General features: G+C 42.7%; 1 protein-coding gene and 1 long non-coding RNA gene across 10 annotated transcripts in view; both read right to left on the bottom strand.

Moving 5' to 3' along the window:
• LOC102080390 (uncharacterized) overlaps nucleotides 1-21,581 on the bottom strand; it is a 64,670-nt gene that overhangs the window by 15,499 nt on the left and 27,590 nt on the right. For 2 of the 9 annotated variants that reach the window (XR_003219890.1, XR_003219886.1), the window contains exon 4: nucleotides 12,586-12,662. The exons of the other annotated variants lie outside the window; for them this stretch is intronic. This is a non-coding gene — a long non-coding RNA (uncharacterized LOC102080390). The remainder of the gene's footprint in view (nucleotides 1-12,585; nucleotides 12,663-21,581) is intronic. 9 annotated transcript variants of the gene reach the window in all.
• foxd7 (forkhead box D7) lies at nucleotides 5,629-7,323 on the bottom strand. The gene has a single exon (XM_005468486.4). It carries the CDS (start codon nucleotides 6,878-6,880, stop codon nucleotides 5,909-5,911), a length of 972 nt encoding a protein of 323 aa, XP_005468543.1. The 5' UTR covers nucleotides 6,881-7,323; the 3' UTR covers nucleotides 5,629-5,908.

Genomic DNA, 21,581 nt, shown 5'->3' with positions numbered 1-21,581 from the left:
GGTTGGTCCTCAACTCAGGGCATTAATGTAAAAAGGGGGTCTTTTTCTTGTTTCTTACAAAGCGTGAGGTTTGGCATGCCCACTTAATCTGCTTCCCTTGAGCCAATCCATGTTTTTCCCATTCTGGCACCCTTTTCTACTCCCTTTTAAAATCCATTTCCAAGTTGTAATATGCCACTGCAGACGTTATTGAAGGGAGGAAAAACCAAATGTAATGGGGGAGAGCGGTATAGAGAGAAAGAGCAGACGGAGAGGGAGAAAGAGAGGTTTCCAACTATTAACTGGCTAGCGTACCCTGCTCTTCATGGCGATGCCTGGTGTCTAAGGCAGACCACTTTGTCTTCCACGGAGATCAGACGGAGCGGGCGGGCTGCAGCCAGGTTGGGGTTACTGACTCTCATTAGGTTTACACCGACCACCGGGACTCTGACTGCGCCACTGTAACATGAGCCTGCACGATTATAACCTGACCCCTCTCTGACACACCTTAGCCCTGATGTTAATTGTGCTTCCTGCTCCCCTTTTTTGATTAAATGACACCGATTTTTTTGAGTCTTTAAGTCTTTGTTTGTACGGCTAATGGCTCTCATTTAGTGCAGTAAGTGGTTCGGGGGCTGTTGTGGGTGACATCACACTGTTGCCTCTTTGATCTGAGGCCTGAGCGTTTCTCGTGGTAAGCTGACTTCTACCTGCAGCGCATACCGCACACGCTGACGCCAAGCTGGCACGTGTTGCTTCAGACACACACACACCAAAAACAAAACAAAACAAAAAAATATTGGAGAGGGTAACGCCAAGCTGCATGGGCAGGGCAAGGGCATGAGGCCGCCAGCTGGGGAACAGAAGGGCACCAGGAAGGTTGAGAGCAGCACAGGAGGGAGCAAGGCCAAGACCGAGTGCCACCCAGTGAAGCACAGATCGAGTGCTTTGCAGAGTTTTTTTTTTTTTTTTGAGAACAGATGTGGTAAAAAAGAAAAAGAACGATCTATGTACTATATAATCCTGAACGCAACTGTGGATTTTCTCAAGATGCCTAATGGGGCAGTGCATTTCCTCCAGATTTTGGCTGACGGAGACAAGCCGAGGTCTGAGGGTAGGAAGAGAATATCTCAGAGGTTTAACATACTTTGGTTTATTTGGAAGTTATTAAACTACAGCGTTCGAGTTTAGCAAGTAACCTAAAGTATTTGAATAAGTCTGTGCTTCAAGGGATCGTTCACTTGCTGTTTGTTTTTCTACCTCTGTGTTTCTCCATCCTTTCCTCTTCTCATTCTGATTTTTATTGTCCCGCCACCCCCCCTCGACTCACCCACCCCCAGCTGTAGATCTTTTACTCTTTATTTTCTCCCACTCCCTGTGAGCGCGTGGCTGAGGTGTGAGATCATTCTCCTTCTGGGTGGCTTTCCTGCTATATGTCACTGTCATCTGTTGGCACTGAGGCTCGAGGGGGGGTCCCTTTTCCAAAAACACACCGCACTCCGCTTCACCACCCTGAGCATAATAAATTCTTGGGCACGAGACTGGAGAGGGGTGTACCAGCGGAGCAGTGCGTTTTACTGGGCTTGGCAGGGTAACACATAGACCGGTGAGAGAGAGAGAGAGAGAGAGAGAGAGAGAGAGAGAAAAGGCAGCAAAAGAAGGGTGGAAGATTTATAATTGAATAACTCCCTGAAGCAGGGCAGCGGGGATTGGCCCTGCCAGGAAAAGCAAACGCCAAGGAGCGAGCAAGGCCCGTGGAAGTCAGCCATTAAAGTGAGAGGAGAGAAAACCTCAGCTGTGATCCGCTTCAGCAGAAAGGTGTGAGATTTACTAATGATAACTGAAAAACCACAGCACCTAGCAGCCATTCTGCTCACCCCGCTCTGAATCTGCACGAAAAAACAAAACAAAACAGAAAACACCCCAGTGAAATAACACAAATCACTGACCGCTTTATCTGCAACAGTGGATCTACCCGACGCAGAGTTTACATGGCTACGGGGGTAACATTTCCCAAATTAGGTCAATTTGAGCTCATATTTACACTCAAACAAGCGACCCTTGGAAAGAACTCGCACAAGATGAAGGGCACGTTTTGATCCGGCGACCTGACAGAAATATGAAATATAACACTAACGTCGGCTCAACGTGTTCATCTGTAGTGAAATTAACCCACTGCAGCCCACATTCGGACACTTTCTTAACCCACGACTCGTAGGCAGCCTCTTAATAAAGACGCTTATTAAAAGAAACAGCACGGTGTAGGGCAAGAAAAATATTCAAGGGGAATTTATTTCAAATTACGCATTTCAAACAACAGAGTCGCATTGTTTTTCCTGTCCTGGCTGAACTCACAGGGGCTGTCCCAGAATGCACCGCTCGCCCCGCTTTCACTGTGTGGAAGGAGAAGAAGCGAAGGCAGCGAGGCGGGGTGCTCCGCCAATGAGTTTATCTTGCCTGTTTGGCTTGGCGTTTGAGAGCGGAGAACGAAAGCAGGGTACGGCCGCGCTGTCAGGCATGAATGGAGTTCTGACCGAATCGACTCACTTTTCCCAGAGAAGCGAGCTCCGCATCAGATACGAGCCGAGATAGCTCCCGACTGGTCATCGGCGTGGAACTGAGCGGAAACTCCTCTGCAGCTGGTGCGACAAGGCACGCAACCGCTGACACGCTGTCACATAGCTGCACATCCACTTATGTGATGAATCATCTTAATATGACACTGATTTAAGTTCTCTGTGGTCCCGTTTACGGTGCGAAACTCAATCCCCTTGTTTCAAAACTCAGAATGACTTTGCAGATTGTATTTAACTCTGAGGTGACCTTATAAAAAGACACAGAAAAGAAAGAGAGAAAGGTCTGGCTGAAAGTGGGAAAATCTTGCTGTTAATGATTGAAAAAAAAAAGAGGTATTACTCGTAGCACGAGTGAAGACTTAATAAAACATGTCACACTTAATGACGCACAAAGGGGAAAAAAGGAGAGTAAAAAAGACTTTAAGCACTGCACTGGCAACTTTTACCTCCCTCAGTATGGAAAACCGATGTGTGTGCACATGAGTATGAGCCCGGGGTGTCTGAATTGCTTATTTTATCAGGTGCACTGGTGCTCTCCCTCCAAAAAAAAAGAAAAAAAGAAAGTAAAAGACCCTGACTCCTTCTTCCTGGCTGCCAATCAGTCTCTGTGACAGCGTTTGTCTGCTTCACTTTTCTGTTTGGCTCCCCACCAGCAGAACAAGCTCGTTATAAGAAAATGATTTCATGAGGTTATTAGCGTTTCTGTGCCTTAGTCATACCTACAGGAAAAGAATGAGTGTGCGCGCACATCCAGGCAATAAATAAATAAAACTCTCACAAAAGAGTAAAAGGGTTTGGACATCCACCCTGGAGCCTGAAGAAGATCCTTTTACGATTGAAGCGCTCCCTTTACAAGAACAGTGTAAGCATTCAATTATTATGCTGGAGCTACTTGTGGTTCAGACTACATTTTAATCCCCTTATCCTTGTAGTCATATAACAATAGAGTTCACTGAACATACTAAGCATGCGTGTGGCTGTTTATAAGCCGCATCAGTACCTTCTGTGCGACACAAAAGTGCACAATAAAGCCCCTGTGTTAGCACTTTTGAAGACTCGCCACACTCTAGTAGAGCACAGCACTATTAGAAGCAAAGCACAGATGCTGACTAAAAGTATATATGTGCAGCTGCACGTTTAGCTTTCCAATCAGATAAGTTCTAATAGCAAAAGAGGGCCCTGGTGCATGATAGGAATCTTATGACAGATTAGCTGAACCACAGCTCTTGCCACACTGTTTAAGATTAGCACCAGAAATATTAGACATTTGGTTATAAGAGGAAAAAAGACAGAAAGAAAAAGCAAAAAACAAAACCTCAGTACAGATTGAATTAAATCTGATCATCCCAAAATGGTAAGACATTTCCTGAATGGAGGGCAGAGAAAGAGGAAGACATGCAGCGCGAGCATGTGCTCTTCCTTTAGGAGCGGGCAGCTTAACAGCTCGCCATCAGGTAACAATCTTTTTATTTGTTTCAGTCCCTCGCTGGGTGCCAAAACCTGCTAAAGGACTAAGCGTGTGGTGCGATCCATCAGCCCCGTCCAAGAGCTTCAGCCTGGTAATCCATCTAAAGCAGAGTCAGAATAGAATTAAATAAATACTTCCATGCTCTGCAACCCTCGAATTATTTTACTACTGTCATTCTCACTACGAGGCAGCACCGCATGCACTTAAATGAAAAGGAAAGAGGAAAATAAATCAGATAATTTGAAATAGCAGAAAATGAGCAGAAATACATATTTTTAGATTTATTCTGTGTACGCTCAGATTGAATCACAGCGTGACTGCTCAAGCAGAAAGACTGAAGTATTTATTTTAGCCTCAGATTGGGGTTGATTTAATCAGACTGGGTTTACCTGAGATTTAAAGATCAGAAGATAAATTGGGAATGGAAAAGGAAATAATTGGAAAAAAATACAACATAAAAAAAAGAGTGATATCTGATTGATATATTTTCTTATTGTGAAACCTGTAAGGTGGAGGATTTTTTTTTAGAGGCATTGCTTAAAACGCAGGCAGGATTTATTTATTTCTATTATTTTTCAAACAGAATTTAAATAAAGTTACTTCTTTAAAACTGTTTAATACTCAAATCGGATTTTTGTAAGTTTTTTTTTCTTTAATGCTTCTAAGTAAGATGAGAAAACCATGATTATAAAAAGAAAAAAACATAAACTGAACTGAGGAATGTTTGGGAAAGCCTCCTGTGTGGAAACTCTGGTCAGTAAATGAGCAGAAAGCCTTTATGAATATCTGACATGAAAATGTGTTGCACACATTTTCTGTGTGGGGTCCTGCAAAATAAGCCAATTATTATAGGCATGTATGTTTTCAGCGTTATGGCTATGAAAACGACACACACACACACACACACACACACAAACACTATAGCTTGTATAAATATTATTTATACATATTTATACATATAAATAAAAGCTATGCGTTTAGTCTTACTTTAAAAGCTCGGTGTCTGATTAAAACCTTTCTTATTTCTGTATTAATGCGCATTAAAAACGAGGCCATCCAAAGTGCCTTTGACCTCGACCCGCCTGTTATTTATTTTAACATCATGTTGCTTTTCTCCATTACTTTGAAAAATAATGGCAGTTCTTATTTAACAAGCCACTGTTTCGCGGTTCCTTTTAAATATGACATCAGATTATTAAATAAATAATAAAAGATCTTGGAGACCCATAATTAGGGAAAAAACAAAACAAAATTACGAGTGTTACCTTCGCTTGTATTTGATCAGTTATTTAAAGCAGAAGAGAGTCACGTGTTTAAAATGAGAGAGTGTAAGACATAAGGCTAAAAAAGACTGCACACTGATTTAATGTAGGTCAATTTGACTGCTTACTTTCTTTGCCCCTCTGCACATTACTATGAATAATTGGAATTTAGATAAAAATGAAACCCAGAAATATAAAACCATTTAAACCCAGAGATAAAAATAAAAAAACAGCTATAACAGCTGTTAGCAAACACAACGGTGGACGCACATTTAAATGATTTCAAAAAGCGTGAGATTCCCGAATACAAATACAAATTAACGCAAGGTTTAAATACTCAGCTTTATTTCTTTACAGAAAAAAGACGTAAAGGAAACTCGTCATTTAAATATTTAAACAAAAGATGATAATTCATGATCAGATTTTTTTTTAAAGGGTGTCTGTTGCTTTTTGTCATAAAGTTGGGGAGATCGAGGAAAAGTTTCGAGCATTTCTGCAACATTCTTGTAAAAAAACAAAAACAGATCCATCCTATTTCCACTGCAAGCATCTGCTCCAAATGTCTCTGTTTACCTGAGAAAATACAGATTAAAGTCCTCTTTAAGGGGAGGGGAGTGGGGGGATTATTCGTCGTTGGTGTGGATGTGTTTGGCCAGGTCGCCGATGCCACGCTGAGTCTGTAGTTTCTGGTACTCCTGGTGTAAACTGAGGAAGTGCGGAGAAGCCGCCGGGTGGAAGAGCGCGGGGGAGACGTATGCGGCGCTGGAGGTCAGAGGAGAGGAATACGCTGTGCACTGTGCCGGGGAGAAAGCGTCGATGCCCGGCTGAGACTGGAGGAAAGCTTTGGCTGACAGGGCGCTGCGCGAGAAGAAGCTGGAGAGAGCCGGCAGGATACTGCTCACAGGTGGGATGGTGGCGGGGCCGCACTGCGAAGGCGCGTGGTGATGGAGGTAGGGGTAAATCTCCAGACTTGGCAGCTGCAGGGCCGCCGTGCCGAGCCCGTAGGCGCTGTGTGGAAAGCCGTGGAGCGCGCTGGGCTCCAGGTGCTGCTCTTTGAGCGGGTCGAAGCGAAAATGCTGCCGCTTGAAGCGCTTCCTCCGCCGCAGGAAGCTCCCGTTCTCAAACATGTCGGAGGAGTTGGGATCCAGCGTCCAGTAGTTGCCCTTCCCGGGGTTCCCGGGCTCTCTTGGCATCTTTACAAAACAGTCATTGAGCGAAAGATTGTGTCTGATAGAGTTTTGCCAGGCGGGGAATTTCTCCCGGTAATAAACGAAACGGTGGCTGATAAAGTCACATATCTCGCTGAGGGTGAGCCGCTTTTTTGGACTCTGAAGGATGGCCATGGTTATCAGAGCGATGTATGAGTATGGGGGCTTCACCGACGCGGGACCTTTGGTTTTAGGAGCAGGGAGACACGCCGGCGCAGGGCTTAAGGTCTCCCTGTCTTTAGTCTGGCCGCTGGACGCCTCCGTGCCGTCTTCGTGCTCGCTTCGCGACTCATCCAAAGGTAAAAGCTGCTCCTCTGCGCTGTCTTTGAGTCCTTCCCCCACCACGTCGATAACAATATCCTCCATGATTTCCAAACCTAATGTCATAGTAGATATCCGCGGTTTTAAAGCCAACACCACCTGGCAACAGGTGGGAGAGCGACAGCTCTTCTTTCAAAGGCGACGAAAAGATCTTTATGCACGGCCCATCTCCATTCACAAAAACACGATCCGAGAGCAGTCCATTTCCTATTTCAGATTCTCCAAACCGCAAAGAATCTACGCTGATATCCTTTTATTTTCACAACTTTTAGCGCAAAAGAGCGGCCAGGACTGGCTGTGCGTAAAAGTGCGTGCGTCCTCGGAGATGTCCAGCACCATCTGTAAACTCTCCTGCTTTCCTGCTGGTCGGGTGCTTGTGATGTCACGTCGAGGCACGAGGGAAAGGTTCCTGACCAATGAAAACGGCGCAAAGGCGCAAAGACCAAAGAGGCCTATACCAGCCATCCAGCCAGTGCACTCTCATCATCAGCACATCAGTGCCAAGTCCACGCGGACACATCAGAGATCCATCGAGGAAATCAGAGGAAAGATCGTTTGGAGCGGGATAAAAAGGTTTCCACGGAAAATTAATTTCACAAATAGTGCGTAAAAACATTGCCAACTATATATAAAAAAATGTAACGAGTAAGAGTGTTTTTTATACGCCAGAAGACGTTAATTGGAGAAAAGTGTGATGCATGACCTTTTCACGGCTATAAATTAAAATCACAATTTTGTATCAAGTTTGTGTATGTTCTTCGCCAGTAGCCTTTAATAAACTCTGTATGGAACCTGATGAGATTTGTCTGAAAATCCAAAGAATTTAAAATATTTTTTTATTTGTTTGATTTGTTTTTTTTTCACTCTTCGTTTTACTTCCCAACTAAAACACGAAAAGCTGTAAAATCTAAAGCACGGTGGTGATGGAAAGTCAGTTTACACCAAAATGACACATTTTAATTTCCGAATCTGCCGTCTGACGCCTTGGAGGGGGGATATCAGATTATAATTTAAAGTGTGAGAGGGAAAATCCCCAAACACTTCTCTACGCGAGGCGAGGACTTAAACCCTAATCCCTCTCGAAGTCTCCTGCAGCCGCACTTTATGCACACTTGACTCACAATTACACGTTTTCAGACGTACAACACTGGAATGACTGCTTTTGGGCAGCTGTGAAAATAATAATTTGTTGCCTTGCATGAGCGCCTTCCTTGAATAAACCGATAAGAAGAGACTATGCGCCCTTTATATCTCATATCTTATTTTATTTATTTATGTACGTATATCTATTTTATTCTGAACTCACGGAAGGCAGCCATTCGTTTCTCTCAGGGACATATTGCTAGATGTGACCACGTGTGAAATGCAGAGAGAAACAATATTTGATGTGCAGTCTGCGTAATCTGCTGGGCGAAACTCTACACCGTCTGCTCTCCATTTGAACACCTATAAGTCCGTGATAACCTCGCCAGATTATCCTCTTTAATAATGGGCAGCTGAACGCAGAATGGTAATATTGGGATGAAAGTAATAGATTTTCACTTCGCTCAGACATAAAAGAGAAGTGTGGAGAGGAGGGCGCTCTCGGTATTGTTGGGAGGCCTCTGGTTGTTTGTGTTTAATGATGGAGCCCTTTGTTGGGGATTCCCACATTTCCTGCCTCTAATCGTATTGATACCCCGGGGCAGAGGGGAGGCGCGGGGGGAGAAAGAGGGAGACCGGGTCCGGACTGGGTGGGCTATACGGTACCAGCAAAGCTGCAGATGATTTCCCAAATTCATCACGCATGTCTTCACATTGGAAACAGGCCCGAGCGCAATGTGTGGTTTCAATAAGGCGAGAGCGGGAGCGTCAAATCACTACAAAAGCTGAAGGTAGGCCACTCTCAGGGCGGCACGGTTCCCGAGCTTGCACGCGCTGGAGTCACTTCTTGGGGGACCGATGGTGGAGGAGACGCTGTCAGATGAACTCAGGTGGCGATGAATGATTCCCGATGTTACACTGAAAAATATGGCCTCCGCTTTTCTTTTCTTTCTATTTTATTTTAAATTAATGTTATTATTTCTGGTAATTGTTTTGTAAGGTTCACCATAAAAGCTATGCAACATTAAACCTGGGGCCCGCTGAATCCTTTCTTCTTTTCTTTATGATAAAACGCATAAAATCTGGGAACCAACAAGGCCTTTTTAAAAAATCAAATCACAACCCTGCTATCTAACAAAAACGCCCATTGTACAAATTTTATTTGGTCTGTATCGCAGATGAGAAAGTGGGAGAGTGAGCAGACTCCGAAGGGCCGGTGTAATAACATCATTTGGCAGGAGCTGTGCCGGCTTGGGGGGTAGGGGGGGATCTCACTGGATCTTTCTGGATAAATGAACACTGCAAATACGCGCAGGTCAGAAACTGGGTTATGAAACTGTTGCGGGCTCCTTCAGTTAAAATGTTTTCTTATCTCAGTGAAAGCTTCGAGCACTTCACATGATTCAGGGAGTGATAAAAACAAACCCCCCAAAAAAACCCTCCGAGCGTGTTTTTCATTGGAAGAGGTTGAAACTGCTTCAAAGAGCTGAAGTTGTTTTCTCACAATGCCCCCCTCTCTCATCTTGATTCCCTTAAAATCTTGGCAGGGCAGTGAACATAATATAACGTGTAATTTAAGGTATCATGAATCATAACTGGATGAAGAGAGAAAAAGAGAGAAGAAGAAGAAGAAGAGAAAAAAACAGATGTGCTGAGCCAAACACACATCTGATACACACACATACGCACGCACACACCGTTCAGGGGAGGGTTAGATGTGTAAATTTAACGAGCTGAACTGGTCATTAACACAATATTTACGGGCTGACAAGCAGCTCTGTAGCATGCAGGCGGTGATGCAACCTGCTCCCTGCATCTCGTTATCTCATCGTGCTCTTGTCCCTACAGCCACTCTGCTCAGTGACTGGATCCGTTTACAATGAATGGCACCGACTATCAGTTACGACAGTGGTGCTCTGACTAAGTGCTGACATCTTGTGGTGCAAAAGGGGTAAACTCTTTAGCTACAGGTCATCGACATAATTAGAGAACACAGCCTACAGGAACATAGCAGAAAGAGGGACCCCGCAGACCTCAAAAATGGGGTGGCACACAATCATTTAAATGTGCACGGAGCTCCTGCCTCCATAAACACGGAGCTATAGCTTAAAGTTAAAGGCAGCAATCTAATGAAGCTATAATCTGGTGAAAAATGTGTTTTAAAAGTATGAAAAATACTTTGAAAAATAATTCCTTCCCGCTGTCGCCAAGTACTTGCCCATAGGGAAGTCGTTTGATTATTGGGGTTTCCTTCTAATATTGCAGGGTCCTTACAAAAACCTTAGCAAAGTGGTTGTGATTTGGTGCTATATAATCAAAATTGCTTAGAATTGAATTGAACTGTATTGTCAGTGTCTCTGTTTTAGCACCGCAATAGATTGGTGACAGCTGGGATGTGCTCTTGCACATCAGGGACCCTGAATTGGATAAGTGGAAGAAAATGGATTGGCATGAGTGTCCTCATAAACACACACCTGTTGTTCTCACTCTCGCTCTTTTCTCCTGTTGCCCTCTGCTCCTCAGGGGGTTTTCTGTGTCTGTTGGAAGTTGATCATCTCCTGCACTCCTACCTCTCTTCATCTTTTCACACAGAGTACTGAATTTTACTAATAATGTCACTCTTTTATGGTGATAAATAAATATAAGAGGTACTTTCAGGTGTCCCTTATTTCCCGAGGGGTTGTCACGGCAGATGGATCCGCATGTCTGATTTGGCACAGCTTTTATGCTGACACAACCCCCCCATTTATCTGGGTCTGTGACCCCACTGAGGTTGAGTTTGTGTCTCCTCTTGAAATTGAACCAGGGCTAACCACAGAAGCACCAATAAAATCAAAACGCAAAACAAACAAACAACCTTTTTTTTTTCATTTGTGCCACTTAGGTGTGTGCTTGATCGTTATAAAATATATATATACAATATAATAAAGCTATAACTGTATGAATAGATCATGAATTTGAGTTATAGTAAAAAAAAAAAAAAAAAAGAAGCTTTGAGTGTTTAGTTAGAGTGGAAAAGAACTAAGTCCATTTAGCATTTACCAACCCTAGAACTGTGTCCTGAATGTCTGTTGGACATTTTGCATCACATTAACCATAATACTGTTAAACTATGCAGTCCAAATGGATGGAAACTCTGCGTTCAATTTCTTTAAATGTTTTCCTGAATTGCTCTGACTTGAATGAATGCTCTGTGGAGTTCCACTCAATTACATTTTAAAGAGAAAACAAACCCAGCCCGTCTCTACGCTGTATGAGCAGACTCTTCATAGGCTTACCTGTTTTGTACTTTAGAGGTCTAAGTCATCATTAACTCTCGCTCTGAACCCAGTTTCCCTAAAAACACCCTGAGACAGAACACCGATCAACAAATTTAACTGAACTAGTGGTAACATTTTATAATACAGCCAGGAGGTAAGAGTGTAATCCCTCTGTAACTAAATGGAATTTCAATGTATTTTATTTGAAATTAATTATATTTAGCTACAAATACTTAAAGAATACGGAGGTAACTGGTTAGTTTTTACAGAAAACAAATAAATAATTATAGTGGAAGTAAAGTACTGCGTAAGTAATTTTAGGTAGTGTGCAATTTTATGGTAATTTCTTCCAGAAAAACAAGCAATATTTCCCTGTTTTATATCACAAATATACTTTTTGGGTCACGGGATGTATTATTGGAGTGGATTAATTTTGTCTCTTTACATTTTTTTCTTTTCTTTTTGCAGATTTATTTAATTGCATTGTCTTGATTTGCACGATGGATGTTTTATTATTCAATTATCCTTTTATTTGATCAATATAAGTGTGATAAGGACTGTTCTGCTTCACCGACTTCCAAAAATAAATAAAGAAATTATGTAAAAATTTGCAGGCCTATGTCACCTTATCATGATGGAGCCAAGTCTAACTTATTTTTTTTTCTTTCACAATCACTGTTTGAACATAACTGTCAAAAAGAGCGTACAGGTAAGCAGTGTCTGTGAAATACCTGGAAGTTAGGTAAGATAAGCCACTCCACATGGGCCACGCCCTGAAAAGTACAGCGTATTTAAAATGGGGAGATATTGTTTGTTTTTGCTTTTTGTACCTAAAATTGCTTACAGAAAAACTTGTGCCTCCTTTCCTGTAAAATACCTGAACTTATGCAATACTTAAATTACTACCTAATTACTTAGGCATTACTTAAAATTACTTAAAGACTAGTTTAATTAACCTACAGTATATTTGAAAATATAATTTCTTTGTTTCCCGTAAAACCCTGACTTATTACCCCTTATTCTGGTGTACCTATCTTTAACTATTTGTATGTAAATAACAATAAATTATAATTTCATACATGCATGCATGTAGCCCACTGTCAGGGCTCATTGACACAATTAAAACAGAGTCTTTCACTACAATGAAAAGCCAAAAACACCCGCTGCCATGAGCAAACTGATTTGTAGCGAGCTCAACACCTCATTAAAACAATTTACTGGCTTCAGTAACAATAAAACCTCCTTTGATTTTCTGAGCTTTTATGGCATCCAGCTTCTGTAACTTTACAGTCTGGAAGTTATGAACACAGATCTCTATATACATCAGGTTTTCTGACCATTTTGGAAAAACAGAGCCTTTCTGTGTGGAGTTTGCATGTTGCATTAGCCACAGGTGAGAATTGGAGAGTGTACAGTTGTCTGTCTCACCTAGCTAGCCCTACGACAGATTGGCAACCTGCATCCTGTTTCTGTGACAGCTGGGATAACCTCCAGGCTCCGAGACCCTAAAATGGACAAGCAGTTAAAAAAGTGACTAAATGAATGGACATATATAACTCCAATTAACATTCACAGTGATTACTGTGTGATTACAGAGTGACTGAATACTGTGTACCCTGGCCAGAAAGAGATTGATGGAGTTTCTTGACATTTCCAATAGAGGGCGCTGTTACACCAGAAATGTTTTACATCAAGTTCCAGTCGTCTGAAACTGGGTTGCCACAAGACCTTCATGCAATTCTACATTTATTTCTCTGTTTACATTTAGGGCCACATTTGGACTGCACGGCAGTCAAGTGGTGTGGGAATTCTTTCATCGTGCTGTCGAGTGAAGCGTGTGCCATGTAAGACGGAGTAACGCGCTGCACCTCGGTCAGAGTGTCAGAATGCATCAGCACTCTGCTAAACTAAGTGAACTAAGTGTTCTTCTGGTATTCTTTGACTCAGAAAACTGCTGTGCCCGGCCAAATGCCTGTGGAAGACAGGGTTGACATTTCCTACATTATTTTTTATTGAGTCTGACAGTAGCGGTTTGTCTGAAGTGTAGTGTTCGCCCCTGAGCCGCTGTGCGGAGAGGCCCAAGGATGGAAAGAATGTAGATGTAGTGCTTTAAGGCTCAGCAGGTACCATGTTGAGTGATAGTCAGAGGTCAGGATGCTGGCTGGAGCAGCTAGCAAGCTATTAGACTGTAATGAGAAGTCACAGGAGAGCTTTTGCTGGGTTTGTCCCGCCTGCCTGCTTGGCTGCCTTCATAGTCTCAAGTGGATGATGGAGAGAGATACTCTGGCACAGTTTAAGACCTACAGCAGCAATGCAAAAAATATACAACACATTACTGCTCTGCTTGAACTCTTTCACTTCCTGTTTCAGCCTCAGATGGGATGCTAATCTTTAACTGTCATCATTTGGACTGGCACTGCCTTGGCAACATGTTTGTACTTGTCTGAAAGGGACACGGATTTGTTTCACTGAGAAAAAAATATGAATGTGGTATGAAGAGAGTTTGCTTGGATAAAAATCTCCTGAGAAATAAAACAAAAAGACAACATCTCGGCTGGAGGGATGCGTGATGTAAGCGGGCAGATGGCAGAGAGCCTGGGCAATGATACTTCAGAATCCAGTGTATAAACACGCTCGGCCAAGCTGCAGCCGCACACTTTCTTTCATGAGGTTTTCCGAAGACGGGATGTGAGAAATCTCAGAGGTTGGTGGGAGCAGACCACCTGGTTTTGCTAATCCTTGAAAAACACAAGCGTGAGATGGTTTGCTTACACTGAAACTCGGCACAGCCAGATTTCTCCATTTACTCACAGGGCAAAGATTTTCCAAACAGCTGCGGTGAACAGAAAAGGAAAAAGGGAACTTAAAAAGAGTTCTCCAATCAGAGCTCTAAAACCCCATGTACTTTATACTAATTTTGAGGTTTCTATCCTTTTAAATAACATATTATGTGCGACAGTAACACTCTTTCTAAAAAAGGAAATGTAGCATATGCCAGAGCTCTTGGTGTGACATGAAAGCACGAGTGTAAATTATTCTCTGACACCTGAAGCAAGTGGTTTAAGAACACGCACTCACCCCCACTTGCTCCACTGTGCATGAAGAGGCCCTGCACAGCAACTGGTCCCTGCACACCCTGGGGTCATGACCCCTGGTGGCTCAGATGTGTATTTAGAAGTCAGGCTGCTACTCTGAGGGCCTCAAACACAGACTCCTCTCCTCGTAATCCATCAACACCCCTCTGACAGAGAAACCGTGAACACTTGTGCATTCTTGTCATGAACTCCTACAGAACATTAAAGATTAAAACAACAGCATACTTTTTTATATCAACCATTTCTGAAATCAGCCATCATATTTTTATAACTTCTCCAGCTACAAGTCCAGAGACTGATACGCACGTTGCGGGAGTGGTTTTAGACAGGCACCAAAGCCAAAACCTAAAACCTTCAGCCGTGACACTAAACACATTCCAGGGGTGAATCCCACTGGACAAGTTCAACGCTGACAGACACATTCTTCCATCGGAGTCACATCAGCAAACCCAGCTGGGCTCTCTTTTCAAGCCTGTGACCTTTCTGACATCCTTGGACAGCAACAGCGCTGCCACTAAAACACAGGTGTGGATGGATTGAGATACAGGGCCTCTGTTCCAAGTTGTGCCCACTGGTTTTTCAAACCTAATGTGTTGAGCATGTTATTTTTGTTGGAATGGGACCATTTGCTTTGGAAACGTGTAGGAGACGTGGGATTACAAACGACATTTGGTTCTAGTTTTCATTCAGCTGTCTGTTGAATAATGCCGATCTAGATGCGCAGTACAACACTACACATTGCACGGATGATGTAAGACTTAAGTCTTTTGTTAAGTTTACCAGCATTTGGCAGAAAAAGCTAATGGAAGATCACCTTGCTCTGATTTAATAGCAGTGGCCTCACAAGCTTCATACAAGCTTTGTGACAACGGTTGGATTTACCATAACAAGTCCTACATTTCAGGCAGCTGCAGACAAAAACAGGCCAAATGATTTCTGAGTGTGACTGTCACATTTATCAGCTGAATGCTAAGCTTTGTTAAGATGTTTTATACCTAGCTGATATTACACAAGTTAGCTACGTCAGCTAATTGTAGCTAAGGTGTGTTATAAGTATGCTAAGGCAAACTGTTAATCCTGTTTACACGGACAAGCACTGAATGCAGAATCATAAAAAACTGAAGCTTTTGCAAGACTCTGTCCAGTCCTGTGAAAAACTAAATACACCCGTACTGATTCTGTAGGAATTAAGATGGTAAGTAGCAGCCAGCTGCTGATCATCTGATTTTCTCCATTAATTAGCCATCAACAAATGTCAGCACCTCAATAAAAGCAGCACAATTCAGGTGTGTGTTAACACATTGCCACAGTCTTTCCAGGAGTGGATGTCCCAGCAAAATGACCCCAATGGTAGACCACGCAATGCTGAGAGAGACTGCAAAGAACCCAAGAGCGATATCTCAGACTCTACAGTCATCTGTCAGCCTGTTAGATATTAAATGTCATGACAATGCAAATGGAAAAAGACTAAACAAGTATGGCTTGTTTCATGTATGGCTTGTTTCCCAGGAGGAAACAGCCCAGGTTTGCAAAGAATTTGAATTCTAAAGGTTTGAATCAGAATAAACCACAGCACTTCAGTATTGACTCAGGAGACAGACAACTTCTCTACTTTTAAGTAGGGCTGCCAACGTTAACACGTCATCACAATGCGATTCAAATTTTTAATGCATTTAACCATCTGGAGTGCAGAACGGACAAACTTTGGACAAACTGCCCGAAATGCATTGACATTTCAGGGATTTTGAGTCATTCTGTGCTCCAGACGGGTTAATTGCGTTAAAAATTTTGCATTAATCGTGATGACGCGCTAACATTGACAGCCCTACTTTTAAGATTAGACCTAAAACCTTTTGAGAAAATTGATAGTTACACGTCACACCTGCTTACACACCTCTCTGCAGTTAATCATTAATTATCATTAATGTCTGCCTCTCTTCCACAGTATGTCTTTTTCCTGTTATCCTCCCCTCACCCCCAGCTGGTCATGGTCAGATGACTGCCTCTCATTGAGTCTGGTTCTGCAAGAGGTTTCTTTCTGTTAAAGGGATTTTTTCCCTCCCACTGTCGCCAAGTGCTTGCTAAAAGGGGGTCGCCTGATTGTAGGGGTCTTCTCTGTATTACTTGTAGGGTCTTTAAAGGACCTTAAGGTGATTGTTGTTGTGATTTGGTGCTATATACATAAAATTGGATTGAACCGAACTGAACTTCTGGAACAATGTCTATTGGACAGACGAGACCAAAGTGGAGAGTTTGGCCATAACGCACCACAAACACAGCATATTAGCACAAACACCTCATACCAACTGCCAAGCATGAGGCAGCAAGAGGGATGATGACTTGGGTTTGTTTTGCAACCACAGGACCTGAGCCCCTTAAAGTCAATGAGCTGACCAATGACCTAGAGTCTGTCCAAAAGTTAACGCTTGGCAATTGCTAAAAAATGATCAAGGTGTCTACTGAGCCAGTCAAACTGCAGACCTCAAGTCATTATAAATGTGGAACCATAAGAGAGGTGTGCATTAAAGAAAATGTCCACAAACCTCAATGAACTGAAGGAATCTTTTAAAAAAAGAGCAAACAACCATATGAGAGTCACACAGAAAACCATTGCTTAAAGTTATTGCTGCTAAAGGTGGTTTTACCCACCTCTGGATTTGTGTAATGTTCAAAAATATAAACAGAAACATGGATACTAAGGTATTCTTCTATTGGTAGGGTAAGTAGTAAGATCATTTTGGAACAGACAGTCCTTCTGTGTCGTTGATTCGATTGTTGTGCTTGTATTTTTCAGAAATTGATGTTTTTGATTTTGTGACACCACCCAAAGTCAAAACTCCTGCTTTTCACCATCCAAAGCTTAAAAGCCCACTTATCTTTGTTATACGCAAGTCCATTAAACTCTAGTGAAATGTTATGTGTTTATTTTAATCTTTTGGTGTGCAGGAGTGACACCATGAAAGTCGTCTCTTTTAAATGGCGTGTGAACCCTTACCAAGGTGTCTCGAGCAGTGTTAGCCAACAAATCACTTGATGTGTGCTTGCAGTGTGTCACGGTGCCAATGATCAATGAGGGGATCTCTGCTGACGGACCCATTGCAGCTTCCCTTTCTCTTTCCTGGGGATAAGTGTCCAGTGATGGGAAATCCAGGTCACCTGCCTACTCAGCCCCCCACACAGACCAAAATGCAAGCATGTGACTGCTCACGTAGACACCCTATAAACATACACACAGGCATTTGCACAAACAGCTGCCATGAGAATTGGGGGACCTGAAAACCTGGTCAGAAAAGCTTGACAAATTCCTTCGTCAGTGATTAAATAACAGCTATGACTGATGCCCGTGGGTGTATCTCTTTGTCATTGTGACGTTGGAATCCCAAAGAGAAAGTGTAACAAAGGGCAAGCACGTTCTGACAAGTCCTGTGTGTTGGCATAAGTACTAAATATTGTTAACCAGCTTCCTCAGAAACAACAGCTGTCTTTAGCTAGAGTGAAAACAATTTATGAGCAGCCAAGACAGCTTATTGACTGTAGGCTTTAAAGATGGAATGCATTTCGTTTGGTGTGTGTGTGGGAAAAAATGGTGAGCTATAAAAAAGACTAAAGATATGCCAATTACAGCAAGTGTTTTTCCCAAAGGCTCTGGTGTCTGTGCTTATTGTTGCCGGTCCAACAAACCGACCAGCCAAGAAAAACAAGTATGAAACAGAGGAATGTTTATGTTTTCTAACTTTGCCTTTCAAGCTGTGAAATGGTCAAACAGATTCCTGTTTTTAAGGAGAAAATCTTTATTGCTATTGGCTTCATCTGATAATTTTACACTGGAGTCAGGAGGAATTCGGAGGACGGGGGTGACGTCCAGGACAAAGTGAGAACGATATTACTGATAATGTTTAAAGTAGATTTTGTGAACCACAGAAAACAGGACTGTAAGCTTCTCCCGTGTTATCTTCAGGACCAATGTAAACTCTGATGTGATTGTGACACATCAAATCTGTCATGAAATCAGTCACCTTTTTTAGGGTGTGACAAACAACTCCTGCTGCGTTGCCCGCCAGCTAGCTGGCAAGACGAAAGGTTTGAGTCAGTCCACATTTACAAGTGATGGCAAACCCAAACTAGTACTAGAAAAATGTCTTCTCGTGTGAGAAACCCTGCCTCCAAAAAGATTATTATATACATATAATGTCTGTGTGGCTTCTGTCCAGGTACTCCGGCTTTCTTCCAGAATTCAGTTCAATTCACCTCAACCTAATTCAAGTCCAGAGACATGTAGTTACCAAATACAGTTATACTGATAAAGTTTGTCTAATAGACCACAAGTCACTTTTTCGTAGGATGCCAGTTTAACCATTGTCGTTAACCATTCTTCATAGGGAGGGAGGTGCTTTTCCCACCAGTGTCTTAGCAACACCTGTTTAACCGTAGTAAGGGCCAGGATGATCCATTTTTTATAATGGGGGGAGAAGTCGCAGTCAGAAGGTCCTGTGGTTATACCAAGCACGGACAGTTTTGGTGAGATACGATATCTTCTTTTCAGAACACTGAAAATGACCTCCATGATATTTTCCCACCAGTCCCAAAGTGCCGGACAGCTCCATAGAATATGCAGAATCGAGGCACCATGGACATCACATCTCCAGCAATTGTCCATAGGAATCAAGTTGCATTTGTGCAATTGTTGTGGTGTTTGATGCCACCTGTGGATTATTTTTAACTGGATAAATCTGCTGCCTATTTCCTTATACATGGTATTAATATTATGAAGACATGACTCCCATTCACCTTGAGATATGTCCGCTACCAGATCTTGGGCACAGCAACCTTTAACTTTGGAAAGAGGGTCAGCTAACTGATCTTGCAGTAAATGGTAGATCTTAGAGGTAATACCTTTACCAAAGGGCGATCTTGAAAGCAGTGCTTCCACAGGGCTGCCCGCAGAACAACTCATGGGGCTTCCCAGCCATTTCGATAAAGAGCTGCGCATTTGGACAAATCTCCAGAACTGACTGTGCTGCAAATTATATAGCTCAACAATCTGATCGAAGCTCAGGAAACGTTTGGTTCTGCAATCAAATAAATGTGATACATTCCAACATAGCAAAATTGGTATGGCCCGGATCTGGCCCACACCGGTAATCGGAAGGTTACCGGTTCGAGCCCCGGCTTGGACAGTCTCGGTCGTGTGTCCTTGGGCAAGACACTTCACCCGTTGCCAACTGGTGGTGGTCAGAGGGCCCGGTGGCACTAGTGTCCGGCAGCCTCGCCTCTGTCAGTGCGCCCCAGGGTGGCTGTGGCTACAACGTAGCTTGCCATCACCAGTGTGTGAATGTGTGTGTGAATGGGTGAATGACTGGATATGTAAAGCGCTTTGGGGTCCTCAGGGACTAGAAAAGCGCTATATAAATACAGGCCATTTACCATATCTGGTTGACATAAGTCTTATCATGCCAGAAGTCAGCCAGCAGTACAGGCTTGATACCAGATGCGGGCCAGACCTGTCTGCTATATGGGATAGAGGATGCCGGTTGACTGGCGACAACACTGTGGCCAGTCAACCGTTGCCAAACCAATTAAAATGCTTTTATTTCCCCATTAATTGGTGATTCTTATTGGCTGTGAGTTTGGATGGTTATCTGTATCCTTGTAACACACTGGTGTACCTGTCTAGCGTATACCCTGCCTCTCGTCCTATGGTAGCTTAGATAGGCTGGGAGTTTCTTTATTAATCTAAGAGGATGAATTATTTTCTTTGTCCATAAGGGTTAATCCAGCTCCTCCTGTAGTTTCACTCTCTGTATCACTTTAATTTATGGCTAAATAACTGCAGACATCACGGTTTTGCTTCCGCAAACTAATATTTATTGCACCACGTTTCTTTTAGATTACATCTATATGCTGCTGCTGTTGTTAATATGTTCATCATTTATATAACACACGCTATTTTTATGATGATGAAAGAGCCACAAATGGCAAATGGACTGGCATTTATATAGTGGTTTTCTTCTCTGTTTGGTTTTAATGACAATGGTACCAAAACCATTTGGTCCTACTTCTTGAAGAAACTGTCTTTATTTTTCACACAGATCTCTGACACTCAGATATTTTATTGTGATTAGGGTTGGGACCTGGCAACTGATTTGAAATTGCGAAATCCATTAAAATTATATACCCCCCAGGCTTATTCATTCCTTTTATCGATGCTGGCATGTGTTTTTGGTGTAACCACATTGAAAAACAGTTGACGTCAAATGGCTGCAGTGGCAATTTCGCACACCTGAGTCATAAGCAACAATATGTGCTCAGACTCAGTGATAGTGACAACAACTAAATGTAGCTCTCAGACTCAAATCCTGTGAACGTTTAGTTTTTTCCCCAAACGGATTAAGGAATCAACAAGGGCATCAGTAAAAAATGACTAAAAACACAACTGGTAAAGGCAGTGGTATGAATAAATGTCCATCTTTAACTGTGATTGTGTTCACACGTGTCTCATTTGCTGTTTTAATCGCCCAATGTAGCCCTAAAGCCTACGCCGCACAATAAAGACATTGAGTAAAGGGGTCATCCCCCTGTTCCCTGTGAGCCAGAGGTGAGATCCAGCCGACAGCCTGGACCTCCCTCTGATCTGATCATGCTGGACTTAAACACACTCACGTACACACAAACGCCAAAGTCACTGAACATGTTAACAGCGGGAACAAATGTTGACAATAAAGATGTCAGATGGGAACTGAGTGGAAATAAATCTTCCTGAAGGAGATGATGAATAGTGCAATGTGTGAAGCTGTTCGGCCTGCGCAAGCGGCCACAGACCGGCTCTCAGCTGTGACTGGAGAACAGCACGTATTAATTCAAGCTACGCCGTTCAAACAAAACCACCAGTTTTTCATCTGTTCGTCACACATGGGACCATACGCACATGTGTAACGAAAGAGTTTTTAGCCCTTCTGCCGTTTCTGTGCTTGGCAGCCAAGTCTCCATCACACGATACCAAAATCCCTGACACACCGCACCAGCTACATGGGATCGACAAATACTCTACTGAATTCTTTCTTTTGTGCAATTTAAGCTTTGTGAAGTCTCTTTTTTCATCTTTTTAAGCCCCCGACTTTCTGAAAAGAGTCATGTGAAATGGAAGTAAAACAGACAAGAAGTTCAGATAAAGCAAATCTGTCTGGAGTCTGTTGGGCTATAAATCAAATCCCACTGGTCTATTTAAAGGTTATGTTCAATGACGTGTAGTTGAAACGGTGCAAATTCAGCCAGTGAGGTTTCCTGTGTGCCACAGGAATAGATCACACATTATGATTGTTTACAGACACA

Source organism: Oreochromis niloticus, linkage group LG4 (genome assembly GCF_001858045.2).
Source record: "Oreochromis niloticus isolate F11D_XX linkage group LG4, O_niloticus_UMD_NMBU, whole genome shotgun sequence".
Taxonomy (NCBI): Eukaryota; Metazoa; Chordata; class Actinopteri; order Cichliformes; family Cichlidae; genus Oreochromis; species Oreochromis niloticus.
This window is presented reverse-complemented; position numbering and strand designations above follow the sequence as displayed.

What these genes read in the sequence shown, in the direction of transcription:
- foxd7 (XM_005468486.4), bottom strand. Translation starts at nt 6,880, where the DNA reads ATGACATTAGGTTTGGAAATCATGGAGGATATTGTTATCGACGTGGTG.